Raw genomic sequence first — 17,847 nt, forward strand, 5'->3', positions numbered from 1 at the left:
ATTTGGAGCACAACATGTACAGGAATCATTTTGTGTGAACCTTGTCCGAAGTATTCCTGATTCACCGAAGAAGCATGTGCACACAGGCACACACAAGCTTGAGTGTGGCATAACCAGTCGACTCAGTCCAAGTCGAGCAAAAAGCTTGAGTATACTGTGCATAGTAACACGATCAAACACTTGGGCATGGATACATGGTCCAGTAAATACTTTGCGAGCACCGATGTCAACTAACGACAAACCTTTCAGCGTCGAACTTCAGAGGCGAGTAAAAAAGAAAAAATGTCCTATGATATAATGATCTAGCTTATAAGATGTCGCTCAATCACGGATGATCAACTATGAGTAATTTTTTTAATTAAATATCCACAGAGATGGTGGCGCCTGAGCACCATATCAATGTCACAATCTCTCTCAATTCCCAGTGCGGTCGTGCGAAGAATAATGCCTGGAGGAGTTCGAGAAGAATGAGTGCGTTTTCCAATTGCTCATGTCACAAAACACTTTGGACTAAATAATCAGCACCTCTGCAATTAAATGACTGGTTCCAGTTCTAGCTACAGTTACACCTTATACAAATAAGTAATTGTGATTTTGGATTTCCAAAAACAAAAAGGTGGGGGGAGCTTATTAAAAACAATGAAAAGGGGATCAACCTTTTGATTACCAGTCGATTTATCCACTCACAACCTTTTCAAGTTGTCTACCTTACAGAACAAGTTAATGATGAGTGAGAGGAGATTGTGCGACGCACGAGAGAAGATCGAAAATTTGCAATTGTCAACATGACCAGAAAAAACAAACCAAACTGCACAGCATTCTCTTTAACATCTTCCCTAACATGCGGTCAAAGCCGCTGACAGTAGCATATCAGCACTCAAAACCTTAATCCTGCTGCTCTCAACATTTGACAAATATTGTATGCGATGAGACAAGAGTCAGGAAAGGAGGAGAAAATGGCTGGGCAAAAGATAAATGACATGTACACACATACAGCTTGTAACATGGTCAGAGGCGTGCGCTTACATGTTGCAAAAGATGGGGTTGATCGGAATGATGATCTCAAACTTGAGGATAAGCCTTGAGGAAAAGGTGGGGCTGGTGTGTGTCTGTGTGCGCGCGCGCATCCCAACTCATGGTAATCAAGACTGCTAGTCTTCATAAGTATGTCTGTTGAAGCTCCGATAAATGCGTCCAAGTGATCCAAGAAATCCCTCTTAAAATAGTACCCCATTAGTGGGGTGTGATGTCAGGTGCACCAGTGAAAAAATGCACTCCTCACTATGACTTGGCACAAGTCAGACAAAAAGGTCCTGCTTTGGTCACCCTCACCATGGGAACACAGAATTTGTGGATCACCAAAAAACCCAAAATCGCTCCGTGGTTACGAAGAAGGAAAAGGTGGTGACAGAAAACCCAATGAGCGAGAAGTGCAAAAGAGTAGAAAAAAAGCAATTGCGGTGAAGAATGTTGACGAAAACAAACAGATGGAACTACTTATAACTGATGTGGGGTGCCTTGTGTATTTGAAGTACACTACACGTCAGAACAAGCTGTAAGAATGCCAGTGAGTCAAAAGAAGGGTGTGTCCCTCCTTGCGATGTCGCCATCATGCTTTTTTTTACGCCCAAGTCGAGTCTTTGGTACAGTCCCGATCTAAGGGTGTGGAAAAGAAGCGATATTAATTGATGCATCGATGCGCGATACGAGTGCATCGGCTCATTCACTGGGTACGACGCAATTGACGGGTGAAATCTAGATTCATCACGATGCATTGGTGGGCATCGGTAAAATCCGATTCAAGCGCCGTTTTATTCATGTTAAACGTCACCCGTCTGCCCTTTCCTAGGCGCGATGAATGCACCATCATTATTTTGCGTTTTGTGTTGAATACGGATGGAAGCCGTGAGTCACATACAGTGCAGTACAGTACACTACTAGTGAAACACAATGAAAGTTCGCGCAAGCAGCAGCGAGGAAACTACTGTAATTAGTGCACCCGCAACATTCAGATCTTATTTGGAAATACTACGGCTTTGAAAAGAAAGACTGAAAGCTTGATAAAACCTCCGCAATTTGCAAAGAATGTCGCACTACGAAGGCTTACAACAGCAGCACCAGAAATATGCAGACCCACTTAAAACGATGGCACCACATCACCGAAAAGTTTCCCGCCCCTCCCCCGCCTCCCCGTCTAGTTCCTCGTTGGACACCGGAGAAACTCTTGGCAAACCAGGTCAGGATCAGGAAAAAAAATAAAAATAAATTGCCTCTTATTTTGGGGATCTCCTTGCAGCTCACTGTGACCGCGCAAGGAAGAACTATATATGGATGACTCTTTTGGACATTTCATTTTGACACTCAGTGAGAGTGGTCTGTGTACGCTACAATACACACAGCAGCTTTGAGGCTGTGACTGCCACATTGTTTCAATTGTATTTTTTTCTGTCCTATGGAGATGAGCATTTCATACTAGACACTCGGTGAGAGTAGTCCGTGTTTACACTACAGCAACAGCTGTGAGTCTCAGGAGCCAAATTGTTTACATTTTCTTTTCAAAAACCCCAATTGTGAAAGGGCTTAAGTTGTTTTACCCGTTCTACCGTTTATAAGGAATAAAGTGGTATACTTTTTGCAATACCATACTGAATTCCATCTTTTTTTAAACGTCTTTCTTTGCGTATTTGCATCATATTTAATTGCACAATATCACAACAAATTGCATTGTATGATATCGCATTGATTTGAACTAAATGTGTATCGCGTCGTATCACATCATGAAGACGGTGAAATGTATCGCCAGAAAATCCCATGTATCGTTTAAGTATCGCATCGCTGGTAGTGCATCGAATCGTCCTCAGTGCTGAGATTCACATCCCTATCCAGTACTTTAGCAATGCATTGGGGGGGGGGGTGCATCTGATTTTTCTCAGACTACTATAGAAACATACACCAATGTTTATGCTATAGGAACCATTCCACCAAATCAGTGCCAAATGCTATTCTGCAATACTCTCAAAATAAACGTAGTTCTGCATCTTTTCCAAGCATGACATTTGATCACACATATTGACCATGTATGTCAATGTGTATTGGTTCATCTCAGAAATCGTTTTGCCTCGTCAATTTTTCATACTGAAACTTTAATTGGGTTTTTAGCATAAAATAAGCAAATGCAGGCACAATGACATTTACGCTCATTGAATGTTAACTTAATACACAAGACATACCCATTTGCAGGACGCTTTATAAAAATGGTACCAATTTGGGCGAATAGCCCATAGAAGCATGACCATAAAATTAGGGATTCCTCCGTTTGATACATTCGATGTATTTGACGACAAACAATATATAACAACATATGCATCGTTATTTCTAGGCTTGTGCAGGCACAATTGGCAAGTCCACACAGCTGAGTAGTTGTTGGGTACAGGTGTGCCTTCTCTCATGGAGAAACAACACCGTGTATGACTGCGTTAAATGCAAACAGTGCGGAACAAGCTTGCTTGTCACTCAGTAATATACACTCATTAAATTTCTATTTGAAGTGAAGTTGTTTGGACGCGTCACAATCGCTAACCTGTCTGCCGCACCCTCACCTCTCTCAACTCTGACGATGCCGTTTAGCAAGCAGGGTTCTTTATATCAGGCAAGGCAGACCAATTTCGGACAATCTTTTGGCTTGCTTATCCCTCCAAACAAGCTATGAAGACTATCTGCCTGCAGGAGAGCCATGTGCAAAAAGCTATACCAGAACCAGAAGCACCACAAAGGTTTAATTTTTGTGTACTTCTAACTAAATCAATGGGCAAAAGGCTTCAGTGTCTTAACAGCGAACATTTTGCAGAAAAAGTATATTTCCTCAAACTATGGCATGTCCTGTGGTCTGATAAGACCAAGATAAATTTATTTGGCTCTGATGGTCCACGCATGAGATCCATGGTCTAGGACAAAGCCATGAGTGCTGCCAGGGCTAAGGAGCTATAAGGGCAGTGAGGAAACCATGAATGAATCCTATGACATACTGGAGTGGAGAATGATCTTTCTCTTTGGAGATTGGGCTGTGGAGCAGCATTCCAACTTGGAAAATCCCCATAACACAATTCCAAGTTGACCACTGCCTTGATAAAGAAGGTTAAGGGTAAACGTGATGAACTGCTTTGCCCTGACCCCGTCTCTCGACCTTATTGAGTATCTGTGTGGCATCCTCCAGTGGAAAGTGGAGGATCAGTCTCCAACGTTAACAAGCTCTGGTGAACTATTCGGAAGTGCTAGAAAAATGTCTACAAAAAATATTGACGTTAGACTTGAATAACTGTATATTTCTTTTGAGGGGACACTATACTGGATGAACTGTTTGGTGTAATTTCTTCTGTTGTTGCAATTAACACTGTTAAAACTGTGTGAGACACTTCAGTTTGTTTTAATATACTTTAATTTTGCATTTTTTTTTAATATTCCAAATTCAATGGCTACATTGTTAGACGAATATCTGCCCATTATACAATCTTGTGTCCAGGATTATGTACAACATCCTATGCTGCAGAGATTCGAGGCTGAACACAACCCCACGCACCCACTGTAAGAAATAAACTTCCTTGCAGGCAAGTAAAGTATTGACACAGAATCAAAAGTGTTATTTTTATGTGTGATCTGAGGGATTTTTTAAGCAGTCAATGGTTCGTAACACTTAATTCTTCTCCTGCTTAAGGACACAGTGGTTCACACTTTAATAATCTGCCTTGCCGTTTGATACATGCCTTTCTCTTTCCCCACAAAACATGCGAGGAATGTGCCAGCATTCCTGTCAGACCACACCAGCTCAGACAGAGCCCATATACGGACACAGACTGCTACATAATCCCCGTCTGCTGATTCATAGGCCCTTTGTGCATGTGTGTAAGTGTGTAAAAGTGTGACAGACTGCACCCCCCCAAAAAAACTCCCATGACTCAACGAGATGGCGCGTTTGTGCAGCCATCAGCTCCCGATTTCAGCGTCACAGTCATGACATCATCGCAACCTCTGACCCTACAGACCCCGCTCTCAGCATCACAAACATCAAGAGGGAATGGTAAAACCGGACGGGAGAAAGAAGAGCAAACGCATCAGCAAGACTTTACAGTGTACTGCAGCATTTGAAATAGGGTCATCCATGTCCATTACTCATACAAATTCAGACTAGCATTTTGTTGTCATTTCAATTCCCATGAAAGTTAAGTAGATTTTCTAAATTCCAATGGAACGAAACAACACAGTTTAGCAGAGTCCTCCACCAGAGCCAAACAATAAATCTGGATAATTGAAAATTTGACAATCATTTCTTAGCAGCTTGTCCGGAAACAGATGGGTATGTAGAACATGCTTGTAAAATTGTTCTCCTGTGAGAGGAAAAAAATATTTTTAAAAAAAGCAGTCTTGCAGTCGGCAGCCATTTGCGTATTAAAGTTGACAAATTTCAAAAACTAAAGACTTATCCACCTTTCCATACGGAAAATAAAGTAAGGTGGCTGTGAAATACAGGTAAAGGCCATTATGACAATGAATGAACAGCAAATTCATCATCAATGAAGGCACTTTCAATACAGACTTCCCATATCTCCTTTGTTGCGAGCCGCATAAAACTAACCGCTGCCGCTACGACCTGGCTTATAAACAAAATGTGCAGCGCAGGATTCCCTTATGTTACAGACCGACTCGTACATTGCTCTACTTCAAGAAGCACGGCGCGGTCCTGAGCGCATGGTCTGAAAACATGTCTGGTAAAACAAATCTCTGTCTGGGAAGGCTGAGATTGTCTCTCACTTTCAAATGGGAGTCTCACAGACAGGGGGGCTCAGCCGAGACTACGAATTGGCAAAGTCAATGATTTTGACAATCATCCATAATGGCAACAAAATCACAGAGGTCAACAGATCGAAAGATGATTGTAAACGGCTTCATTAAAACGACCCCGATTATTTGAATCAGGTGTGTTGCGCCAAGAGAGCTGGAAAACGGGCAGGACCGACTTTGGACACCCCTGGGTTAGATGTTTCAGTTTACTTTCTTCAACTAGCAAATGAAAGGAAGGTTGATTGGCTGATGCCATCCAACATTTCTGCCGTGTCTGAAAAAGTAAATATGCGCAGTTAACCCATCTGAAATTGATCACATTTCCCAGCCCTATGCGTAATAAACTGCAACACTCCAAACATCTCATTTCGTCATTTTTATTGATGACTTGAAACTTGCAATCCAAAGATAACCCAAAGAGCTCAATTACGTCAGAATATTTTTTCACAAAGAGGGAATCTACCAAATAAATGCATCAACTTTGTGTTTTATCTTCATATTGGCTTTTGCATTATATTTAGTAACATAAGAATTTTTAGGGTCTCATTAGCATGTTTGACTTTACAACATGAATGCATTTTGCAGCCTCACAGTTCGCTTTGACCTGCTCTCTCGGGCCCTTCCCTTCCTCCTCCACTTGCCTCCCTCCCTTAAATAAGCCACAGTGGATCTACTCCACTTCCCCATTTTCCTTTCTGCCATTTGCACTCACTCACTGCCCCTCCCTCTTCTCTCCCTGTGACTGGAAAACGTTCCCCTTGGTTTTTTTCGCCTTAAAAGGGCAGAAGCAACTGGATATTGGCGCCCCTCCCATTCCATGGGCTCTGGTTACAAAAGAGGGAGGAGGGTTTTGGGAAGATTGGGGGGAAGTGAGACGGGGAGGGTGGAAGACCTAAAGAAAAAAAAATTTAGAAGTGCAGTGTGGGATTTCTGCATTTGTTCAATCTTGCACAAGCGTGGATGTGCTTTGCTCAAGTGAGGGAACACTACGGTGAAAATGACGGTTGAAGCAGAGTGGGTCAAAATGAAGAGATTTGGGCCAAGTGGGCTGCAAGGGCAGACTAGCTAAGGCTGAGGGTGATGAGGAGGCAGCGCATACAACGATGAACGAGGGGCTTTAATAAACACCATGTGGCTTCAATCAGGTGGTTTTTCATGGAAGCATCTGGTAACACTGAGCAAGCACACAAGTTTGCATTTGTAGGACATTGATGAGCTCAAATAACAGAACATTTCCAGCATTGCACCCTGGTTATCTTCTATTATATACAATATGATTCCATTACATAAGACACATTTCTTTGCGACTCCAACCATGGCTTCATGTCTCTTGCTCGATTTGATGAGGAGTGGGGCGTAGGGGCACGTTTCCAACACTGATGCAATGCAACAGGCCGAATGCCACTGAATGGAATGAGAATGCACATTCTACTTATGCTCACAACCCCCTCAAGGAGTCCCCCTTCTTGGCTTTACAGACAGGAAGTTATGCCAATGATAAGGAGTTGGCAGGAAGTGATCATTTGGACGAGAATAGCAAAACTTGCAAATGCATTCCTTGCTCATCTTATGCCCCATCTATCCACCCAGTTTTTAGATCACCTAATTTCTTTAGGTCAATTGTTGAGCTGAAGTCTATCCCCGCTGCGTGGGCCAAAGGCAAGGACACTCATGGACTCTGAATGAATACTATGTTTATTTTTTTTAAGGCGAGACAAAACCTGAGCTCACCGAGATACCCACCACAAACAGGAGAATTCCACAAAAGAAGGTCAGAGCCAAGATTTGGATCCTGAACCTCAGATTTCTGAGGCAGACATGCTAATCGCTGGTCCATCGTACTTCTATGGTGGAATATTCACACTAAAAAGTAGAATATGTAGTGTTCTACAATATATAATAATTGGTATATACATTTTATCTTGGTGTGATACCATCTGAAGAGTGATGTGATGAATTTGCCAACTATTGCTTATTATCATTATTATACAATCACCAGCTGCACAAACTTTGAACTCCAGTAACTTAACTCACAGGATCTTACACTCACACTAGATCTTAAGAAAAAGAGTGATCAGACTTTCTTCACATTATGGTTTGATTGTGCCAAGGAAATGAGAAAGACTCCATCTTACCAGGATGTATGTACATATTTGCATTGTATCTTTTTAACTTGTCAGTCATGCACCCAAAATTACCACAACCAAACTACATGCTTGTCATCCATAGTCTCAATGCAACGCGCTGAAACACTGAATTGTTAATGTTCCTCCTCTCAACCAGAGTCATCTTTAGCTGTATGCTTCAATATCCCCATCTGACGCTTAAAGGATTATTTTATTGACTTTGTATTTTTCTTTTAAAACGCTACACCAGCTGTTCGACTCTACTTAAGGAGTAAAATCTTTCGCAGCACCCTACCCGGCCACCTGGCACAGTACCTAGACAATTCAAATTTCATGGACTTTTAGTGTCCATACGCAATGCTGTTTACATTTCACCATTACGAAATAACACGGCTGTTGCCACACGCGCATGTGTCTCAACCTGCCTTCTCAGCCCAAGGCAACAGAACAACCAGTTGCAAAGTTACACCATACTTGTGTTTACATCCAACATGCAGGCTCAGGCACATCAATCGTAGTTCAGGGCAAACAAGGACTTTTTTGTTTATTTTTTTATATAAATAAAAATGTTTAAAAGAAATTCAAATATGCTGCTCAAGAAACTTGGAGAATCTGCAAAGACGGCATGCAGGAGATTACGGTTTAGTTGATAAACTCTTACAACAGGCAAGATGATGCCAAGTGGGAATGTTCAAGCCAACTCAAACAGGCGTGTGATGACGCACTTGGAAGACGCACACCGGATGTCTCAAGCAGATGATAGCAAGTGGGTTGGCTCTTCAGTAGAATACTTGCCAAAAATGACAGTGTGTCAGAAAGGGGAAACCTGGACTTTGACAGATCAAACTTCACCCCAGAGTCATAGCTATCAAGCTGATCCAATGGTAGCACGGCAGACTAACAGAGGATGTGTGGAGATGTGCGTGTTAATGCGAATTGCAAAGTGAGTGCTATTTGATTTTCTCACGTGCAGACATTTTTTTTCGTGATACTTATTTGAGGCAAAATTTCTTATTCCCCCCCTCAGAATAGATGCACTTGAATCAAAGGTTGGATTTTCCTTTGAAACTGAATTTATTCAAAGCGAAAGAACACATCTTAACCAGGGGGCCGGTAATTATGGCGAGCAGTGCATGTCTATATACATACACAATTATTTTAAAGTAGCAAAAGTATCCCCCCCCCCCCCCCCCCCATTTAAAGCATTGTTGCAAATGTTCTACTTTAATGCCATGTTTGAACTGATTCATGCTGCATGCAAGACTTGTCATTAGGAAGGTCTGCATTGGACGCACCCCAACTACTCAATGTCTGATAAAGTTATTCGCCTTAAAACCCCAAAAACTAGTTCCAAACTTTATTAACAATATTCATTTATGTGGAACTAATTGACAGAATTCTTCATGATCAACTGATTATGTAGGCCATGTTTATTTACACACTGTACCATGCAAACTATATCGTATGACAACATGTAAAAACACTAAGTACAGGTACATTTTAAATTTCACGTTTAACATTTGTCACCAAAAAGTCTAAATTTACAGAGCCAACAACAATCTCTAATTTTAAAAAAAAATTGTGGCTCTACATTTTTGGGACACTCCTTGTGTTTGTGGGTTGGTATTCCAGACTCATCCGCAGCATGTTACATGATCAACACTTTGAGATGACAAACAAAAGTTGTAAAAGACGCACCAAGAACAAAATTAGGAGTGGTGGAAAAAAGGAAAAAAAAAGACCTCCAAGTAGTAAGATACGTTGCGATGGCAGTTTGTGCCAAATTGTGGTGAGAGTGGCTGGAAGGGTGTGTCCACTTTGTGCAATGAAAGAAGGAAGCACAAGAGCAAAGTGGGCTGCTCTCTCATCCACCGATTAGACGAGTCAAAAAAGGAGAAGCTGGAGAAGGGCGAGTCAGCTGGAATCACCCCCACATAACTATCAAAGATCCATGAGTTTTAATTTTCTGAGGGGGGCAAAAATGTGCAAATAATAATTAAAACACTAAAGGGGTGTGCTAGAAAACGAACTTGCATGGAGGATATGCTGCCATGACTGACAACCACCCAGAGCTGTGACTCAGTGTGCAGTCTCACCTAATGCTTCCTGGAAACAGTTTGTGAGCATATGGGAAGTACAAAGTTTGCCAGACCCCCCCCCCCATCCCCCACCACCACCACGATGTCACTTGTGTCTGATTCACAGCTACTCAAGTCACCAACCCTTTTGTCTTGGTCACTGCGGATGTTCTGTGGACATGATCCCAGAGAAAGACATGGAAGGTAAAATAGTAAACTTTGCCTCTGGACTTAGGAAGACCAACTCTAGTAAGAAGAACACACTGCGCAGGTTACATTTTCACCCATGCTTGTGTGTTGTAGGCATACCCGAAAGACAATCTTATAAAACACTGAGGGGATGTAGCATGGGCCAGAGAATAAAAAATGTGTTAGCTTGTGCCAAGGATGTACCGATTACACAATTTTTCAACTGCTAAAATTTCTATTCCACAAGAATTACGTGGGATTTTTGATTCCAGTTGAAACCCCACTTAAACTGTTATGTGCATCACCTGCAGAGGCGGAGTAGAAATTCAAGAGCAATTTGAGCCATAAGTATCAATACGTTGTAAGGCTAACAAAAGACTCGAAATTGTCGAGAGGTGTGAACGTGAGTGCCAGTGGTTCTTTGCCTACAATACCCCCGGTAATTTATTGGCAACCAGTCCAGGGTGTACTCTACCTTTCCGTCAAGTCAACTGTGACCCTAATGAGAATATAGAAGATGTCTGACAAGATACAATTCAACACCATGTCCCGCCAAATCTTAATCTACCTACTTTATGTTGTTTCATTTGTATGAATCAGATTGCATCAAGGCATCGTTCCACACACACTTTTTTTTTTGTTAATTGATCAAATGCTACTTCCACAAGAGTGAAATGCTTTGCTTGTTTTCAGCTGTCGTGAGGCACAACATTCATTACTGCCACTAGCAAAAATGGAATTGAACTGTATTGAGACCAACTTAAAGGTCATCTTTAATTGGCCTAACATGGACATTGCCAGACTGGTGTCAGGCAGAGGAATATTTCCCCATGGATAGTCGCCCACCCCCTCCCCCAAGTGCTCTTACAGTGGAAGTAAAAATAAATATTACAATATGGTATACACGCACCCATCAACCTAAAAAAGAAATTCTGGTTACTATTGTGTTTGTGTAGTAAGAAATAGGCAGCAAAATCCACCCATTTTTATCCATCTCTGCTACCTGTTGTTGACTGAAAAGAACATCACAGCACCTAAGAGGTCAGGTGTCAGGTGTTAAAACCAGGTCAGCAATTGGTTTTAAACGACCAGTTTAAAACCAATTGCTGTTGCGAATAAAGAGCAAAATCTCAGATTTGCGTGACTGACCCACAGAGCGCCAATTATAAGCGCTCAAAGCACGCACGCGCAGGTGACAACAAGTGCCACCCGCTGTAGGACTCCGGGCGAAAAACAAGAGCAAAATTAAAATATCCAGTCTGAGGACCAAGTCACATAGCACTGATTATATCCGTGCAAAGCAGACCTTCGCCAGCTAAAAGCAGCAACAGGCATCAGACGCGGGTTTGTGCAGATTCATTTCCGCTCAAGTAAACGTGTCTGGTAGGCTCATTGTTTTATGTATTGTATCGTGGCTTTGAAAAGAGTTTGGGAAGAGGACAGGCGTTGCTTTTGTGATGTTAATCTGCTGTGCGTCATGTGACCACGCCTGCTTGCCAACAGTGAGCACCAGCACAGCACTCCGTGCCATTTTAATCAATAAAGGCATAATTAGGAATTCTTTTAGGATATTAAATTAGCTACTGAATATAATTTTGGACGCCGTTGTGTTGACAGACCATTTCTCTTGGTGATATCCCCGCTTACAATGAGACTAAGCATTTTGACTCATTTTTGTCATGTTGCCTCTTTACACAAATACATTTTCAGAGCTCAAATTATAGGGATGTGTAATAGGTATAAAAGTTGCTAGACGCACCATGCCTTTTTCATCAGGATGTAGTTTTACGCATTCAATGGACATGCCCACAGAATTTGTGAGACAATGGCTTTATTTCTTTTGAGATTCTGAAGCCTTGTTTAATACAGCTGCCGATTTTTTTTAATTCAAATTTATCAGAACTGTCAACAACTCTGTCATGTGTCAAATTAAAAAGATTTATTTTCATTTTACAGGGAATTCAAGTGTTCCAAAGATAGCAGTATTATGGCTGCCTATTAGTTTATTGTTCCAGCTTTCATACATACAGCATTGTATTAGCTGCAAAGCTTGGTAGGAGAAATGTATTTCCATCCGTTATTATAATTTGGCCTTCATGGAGGTCTAAACCCCATTAAGTGCTCTTGTGGGTTCATTCATTGCAGCGCCACCAACACTTGAGTATTTACACAGAGATGTCACAAAAGTCAGCTCATAATGACTTCCCCCAGGATTTCAAAGTCTGCTGTTACGATGCTAGACCATCAATATACAAGAAGCTACATCCAAGCAAAGTCCATTTGATCCAACCTGATGTGACCAGGCCGGAGTCAAGTAGTCATACCATGGAAACCCCATCCCACATCGGCATAGCACAGTCAATAGGCCTAATACTATATGTCCAAGCAGGTTCATCCGGGATCAGTCCTCCTCTGGTCAGAGATTGCCTGAAGTAAATACCGACCCACAGTTTGGACTCAAGGTGGGCGAGCAATGTTCAGGCTGCCGGCAAGGAGCGACCTCTTCCCAGTCCCCCCAAATCAAGTGCAGAATGGAGGGGACAAAGCAATGCAGACAACACGCGCGCACACACACGGGGAACCGCCTGCTTTTTCACTAAACACTGACAAACGTTAACACTTTCTTGTAGCCCTCCTGAACCTGCTTGATGGCACTGGCACGTCTACAGTCCCAGATAGTTGTTCATGGGGTTGCAATAAAACGTCTGTCTCCCCTTTTACGGAGACTTAATGGGTAATTGCGACACAATGTAATCACTGCACCTGGTCAAAAGTGATTAGTCATACATGTCAATGAGAACAAACATAGAATATTGTGTCGGAAAACGTAAGTGTTTCTTACCTTTTGGGCAACATAGTATATTGATTCGATCAATGTCTTACATATTAGCATCTTTGTGGTCAGCAATGTTAAGGTACCATAAAGACGTCCGATTCAAGCATCGTGACTCACCTATGGACACCAGCTTGATGTTTTCCTTGTCCAGGAACTCCAGGGCCACGGACACGTTCTCCAGCTGCATCTGGCGGAAGGTGGGCCTCTGGTTGTACTTTCGGAACATCTTCTTCTGGGACAGCACCTCCAACAGACCGATGAGCCGCAGGCCATCGCTGAGGTCCGTCTGCAAGTTGCCAATTCGTTTGTTGACGCATTTCAGGTGCTCGTTACACCAGCGGGTGAATGTGTTCTGCTGGATCTTCTTCCACGGCGCGTCCTCGGCCAGGTCTTTCTCCGTGGCGGGCATTTCGGCGTCCTTGTCCGTGGAGAGAGCGTTGGGAGCAGGCACGGTGCTCTGGTGGAGACGGGGGTGGGAACCACTCATTTTTATAGCGTTGGCTGTCTCTCGGTTCGCCGCCTTGTTTCTGGGTGGAGTCTGTTCAACTTTTCCTTTTCGCTACAACTCGGCCTCGTCTGTTTAACAGAAACAAATCAAGACGGAAAGTTTGGAACGCAAGAAAATATTTCTTATAACACAAATAAAGGAATTAAATCAAATATTTAATATCCAAACGATTAGGTGTTAATGTTTAGGGACGAAAGTGCACCGGCGGAAAAAAGTTCCTCGGGCGACCATTAGGGATTTTTTTTAACCCATTGCAATTGTCCCCCCGCCTCTCAAGAAAAGTCAGCGATGATAGGTTGCAGCTCTACCACAACCAGAATAAGGGTAAACGTTGTCGAAAATATGAATACTGTATTATGGTATTACAGCATGTGAAATATACTTTGAAGACTGCGTTACTTGACGTGATTTGTCATTTAATCCATGTATGATTGCAATTGGCTCACGGTACACTTCCGGAATGTTTAGCCTCGCCCCCTGAAATTCCACCTTTTTTGTATTTTTATTCCACGCTTTAGAGACATTCCCAATCCCTTCACCGTGTAAAATGTGAAAACCACTTGCATTTATCCAGAGAAAATATGATATAAAGTACAACATTGCAAGACAGCACAATGTACCAGTGGTCTTCACACTCCCCCAGCTTTAAGGTACTTATCTCTGTGTGTGGGTTTATTGAATACTTCGTTCTTCCGCAAACACAGTTTGGTTGATTCAACACTTTATTGCCCCTATTTTTATCTGTTATTTGTGACTGTGATCTAACCCAGGGGTCACCATCCTTTTTGAAACAGATTTCTTGGGTACTGATCATTGCAAAGCGATACCATTTTGATGCACAATTGTGAAATTATTGTTTGTTCAGCCTCCCCTTTACTAATTGTCTTATTATGAATAATTTATGTTATTCATCTCTGTGAAGACATGGATCATGTTAATCATTTTTCACAATTATTATCAACCACGATTTAACAAAGTAGTAAACTGAGAAGTATCAATACGTCACGCTTTTATTTCTATAATGAACTGCAAGTGTTTACTTTTTCTGTCACATCATATTGATGAGGTATTTTTAGAACAGGCCAACGGTGGTACTTGGGGAGTAAACTGGCGCCTGTTGGGAAAATGTGGGTAACACAAACCATTGAAATGTAAGAGGGTTTTTGCCCATGTCTAATTTTCAACTTTTATTCTGATGCCCAGTCACACACATTTTGTATGATTACCATTACTGGTGCATGGCCAGAACTGTCAATGTGTGTATCGTCATTGTCTGCAGTGTGCAGTTTTATCTTTAAAGATCTCAGAGAATGTCTCGGCAGAATTCAACCAACCCCTCTGTTGTCTTTTCTGGACGGATAAAAAAGAAAAAAAAACAACAGCAAGGGTATTTTCAAGGAAGAAGTTTGTCTTTGATTTGGAAGGAAAGTTGACACGAAACAAAATGATATATATATATATATATATATATATATATATATATATATATATATATATATTTACTAGCTGGTTCGCCGCCCGGAGGGCGGCTCATCAGCTAGTTCCTGCGGAAGGCTGGTAAGGTGGGCCTTCGGCCCACAAAAGTGTTGTTGCTTGGTTCAACTTTTTGTTCATCTTCATTGCTTATCGCGAAAAATAAAGAGATGTTTAGCTCTACTAAATAACTAACAATTTTATTGCAATGCTTGTGGGTAGACAACATTTTTTCGCTAAGATGCCCGCGCGATCGTAGTGAGCCACTGCCTGAGCGGCGCAGTGGCGGCGCGCAGCGGCGCGGTGAAGTAGGTACGTTTTGAAAAGGGACAGACCGCATGCGGGACGACGCGCAATATATATGTAGATATATATATATACTAGCTGGTTCCCCGCCCTCCGGGCGGCTCATCAGCTAGTTCCTGCGGAAGGCTGGTATGGTGGGCCTTCGGCCCATGAAAGTGTTGTTGCTTGGTTCAACTTTTTGTTTATCTTCATTGCTTATCGCGAAAATAAAGAGATGTTTAGTGCTAATAAATAACTAACAATTTCATTGCAATGCTTGTGGGTAGACAACATTTTTTCGCTAAGATGCCCGCGCGATCGTAGTGAGCCACTGCCTGAGCGGCGCAGTGGCGGCGCGCAGCGGCACGGTGAAGTAGGTACGTTTTGAAAAGGGACAGACGGAAGGACAGACCGCGTGCGGGACGACGCACACATATATATATATATATATATATATATATATATATATATATATATATATATATCCCGCTTGGGGCAAAAAAAAAATGAGCACATAACACCATCCAGTGTGGGTCCTTGGGCAAGATCCTTCACGCTAATGCCTACCTCATACAATGATGAGAGACAATAAAACGAATGACATGCCGGCTCAGACGTCGCCCGGCCAAACAAGGTCTGCGTCAGGTGCTGGGGAACCAGAGCACCTTGATGAAAAATGGGCTACTGGAACAAAGCGGAGATGGGCGAGATGCGATAACATGGCTCTGTTGGAATGCTACTACTCAAGCAACCCTAGTCAGAGGGGTTACATGCAGAGAATGTGGGCTAAATGGTTACTTCGAAACCCACAGTCACGGTTGACCGCGAAACAACTAGTAGCTCAGTGTTCCAACATCCACAAACGGCAACTGCTGTCACAACTTGAGATTGATGAGGTACAACGCAGGTTCCATGGTGAAGGGCCCCAGGCTGCCAGATCAGAGGAGGAGGTCATACAAGAGATTGGGAGGCAAGCCCCAATGAATGCAGATGATGAGATTGGGTGGCCAGCCCCAATGAATGAAATGCTGAGCGAGGCAGCAACTGACCTGAAAGCTAAGATCATGGCGAGAATGAAAGCTGGGCAACCTAGAAACCGATTACAACGGCTATGTGAAGTACCATCTGAAAGTCTCATAGAAAGTGTGAATGCAGCACTGAGGGCGATCCCTACCGTAACGATCACAGAAACCAATGAGCTGATATACGCTTCAGCATCAGTGATCCTGGAGACTCTGGGCTATAAGAGCAACCATGGGAGCCATGAGATACGTTACCCACCATGGAAAAGACGGTTGGAGGCTAAGATCAAGGCGGCCCGGAAAGATGTGAGTCAATTGACGGAGGCCCAGAGAGGTGTGATGAAAAGGCCGATACCCGAGAGGTACATCCAGATGACCATACCTGAAGCACTCGAAACCAAACAAACAAACCAAACAAAGGCTCCAAGCCTTGTCCAGTCGCCTAAAGCGGTACACGAAAGAGAATGAGGCCAGACGAATAAACAGGCTGTTCGCAACACAACCTGCGAAAGTGTACGCTCAGTGGCAGGGTCCTAACAACAGAGCTGACCCACCAAGACTGGAAACTGAAAGGTACTGGAAAGGCATATGGGAGAAGGAGGTTGCACATAACAGCAGTGCACAATGGCTGGTGACCCTGAGAGAGGAGCACAGCAACCTCCCTGAACAGAACCCAGTTACCATAACAGTGGCAGACATACAGGAAAGAGTCTCAGATATGAAGAACTGGACAGCACCAGGCCCGGACATGGTCCACACCTACTGGCTAAAGAGACTCACAGCACTCCATGAGCGCCTAGCAGTACAAATGAACCAGCTGCTGAGGGATGGGACTCACCCAGAATGGTTAACCGAAGGGCGAACGATCCTGATCATGAAGGATCCCTCGAAGGGTGCAGCCCCATCCAACTATCGGCCAATAACCTGTCTCTCCACAACATGGAAGCTCATGTCAGGCATCATTGCGGCTAAGATAAGTGGACACATGGATCAATACATGAACGAAGCGCAGAAGGGCATTGGTAGGGATACCAGAGGAGCCAAACATCAGCTCCTGGTTGACAGAACAGTCGCACAAGACTGCAGGTCCCGACGTACCAACCTGTGCACAGCTTGGATTGATTACAAGAAAGCCTATGACTCGATGCCACATACATGGATCACTGAATGCTTGGAGTTGTATAAGGTGAACAGGACCCTAAGAGCCTTCGTTGCGAACTCGATGAGGATGTGGAAAACCACACTTGAAGCCAATGGCAAGCCACTTACCCAAGTGTCCATCAAATGTGGCATATACCAAGGTGATGCACTCTCCCCACTGCTGTTCTGCATAGGACTGAACCCCCTAAGCCAAGTAATCACCAAGACAGGCTATGGATACCGCCTCAGAAATGGAGCTACAATCAGTCACCTCCTCTACATGGATGACATAAAGCTGTATGCTAAGAGCGAAAGGGACATAGATTCCCTGATCCACACAACCAGGATCTACAGC

General features: G+C 43.0%; 1 protein-coding gene across 3 annotated transcripts in view; it reads right to left on the minus strand.

Moving 5' to 3' along the window:
- Window positions 1-17,847, minus strand: part of flna (filamin A, alpha (actin binding protein 280)) — a 49,664-nt gene that overhangs the window by 26,457 nt on the left and 5,360 nt on the right. For all 3 annotated transcript variants that reach the window (XM_052058252.1, XM_052058251.1, XM_052058253.1), the window contains exon 2: window positions 13,182-13,640. In XM_052058252.1, coding sequence (XP_051914212.1) covers window positions 13,182-13,551 — 370 coding nt within the window. In that variant the 5' untranslated portion in view covers window positions 13,552-13,640. The remainder of the gene's footprint in view (window positions 1-13,181; window positions 13,641-17,847) is intronic.

The sequence above is a fragment of the Hippocampus zosterae genome, chromosome 2 (genome assembly GCF_025434085.1).
Source record: "Hippocampus zosterae strain Florida chromosome 2, ASM2543408v3, whole genome shotgun sequence".
NCBI lineage: Eukaryota > Metazoa > Chordata > Actinopteri > Syngnathiformes > Syngnathidae > Hippocampus > Hippocampus zosterae.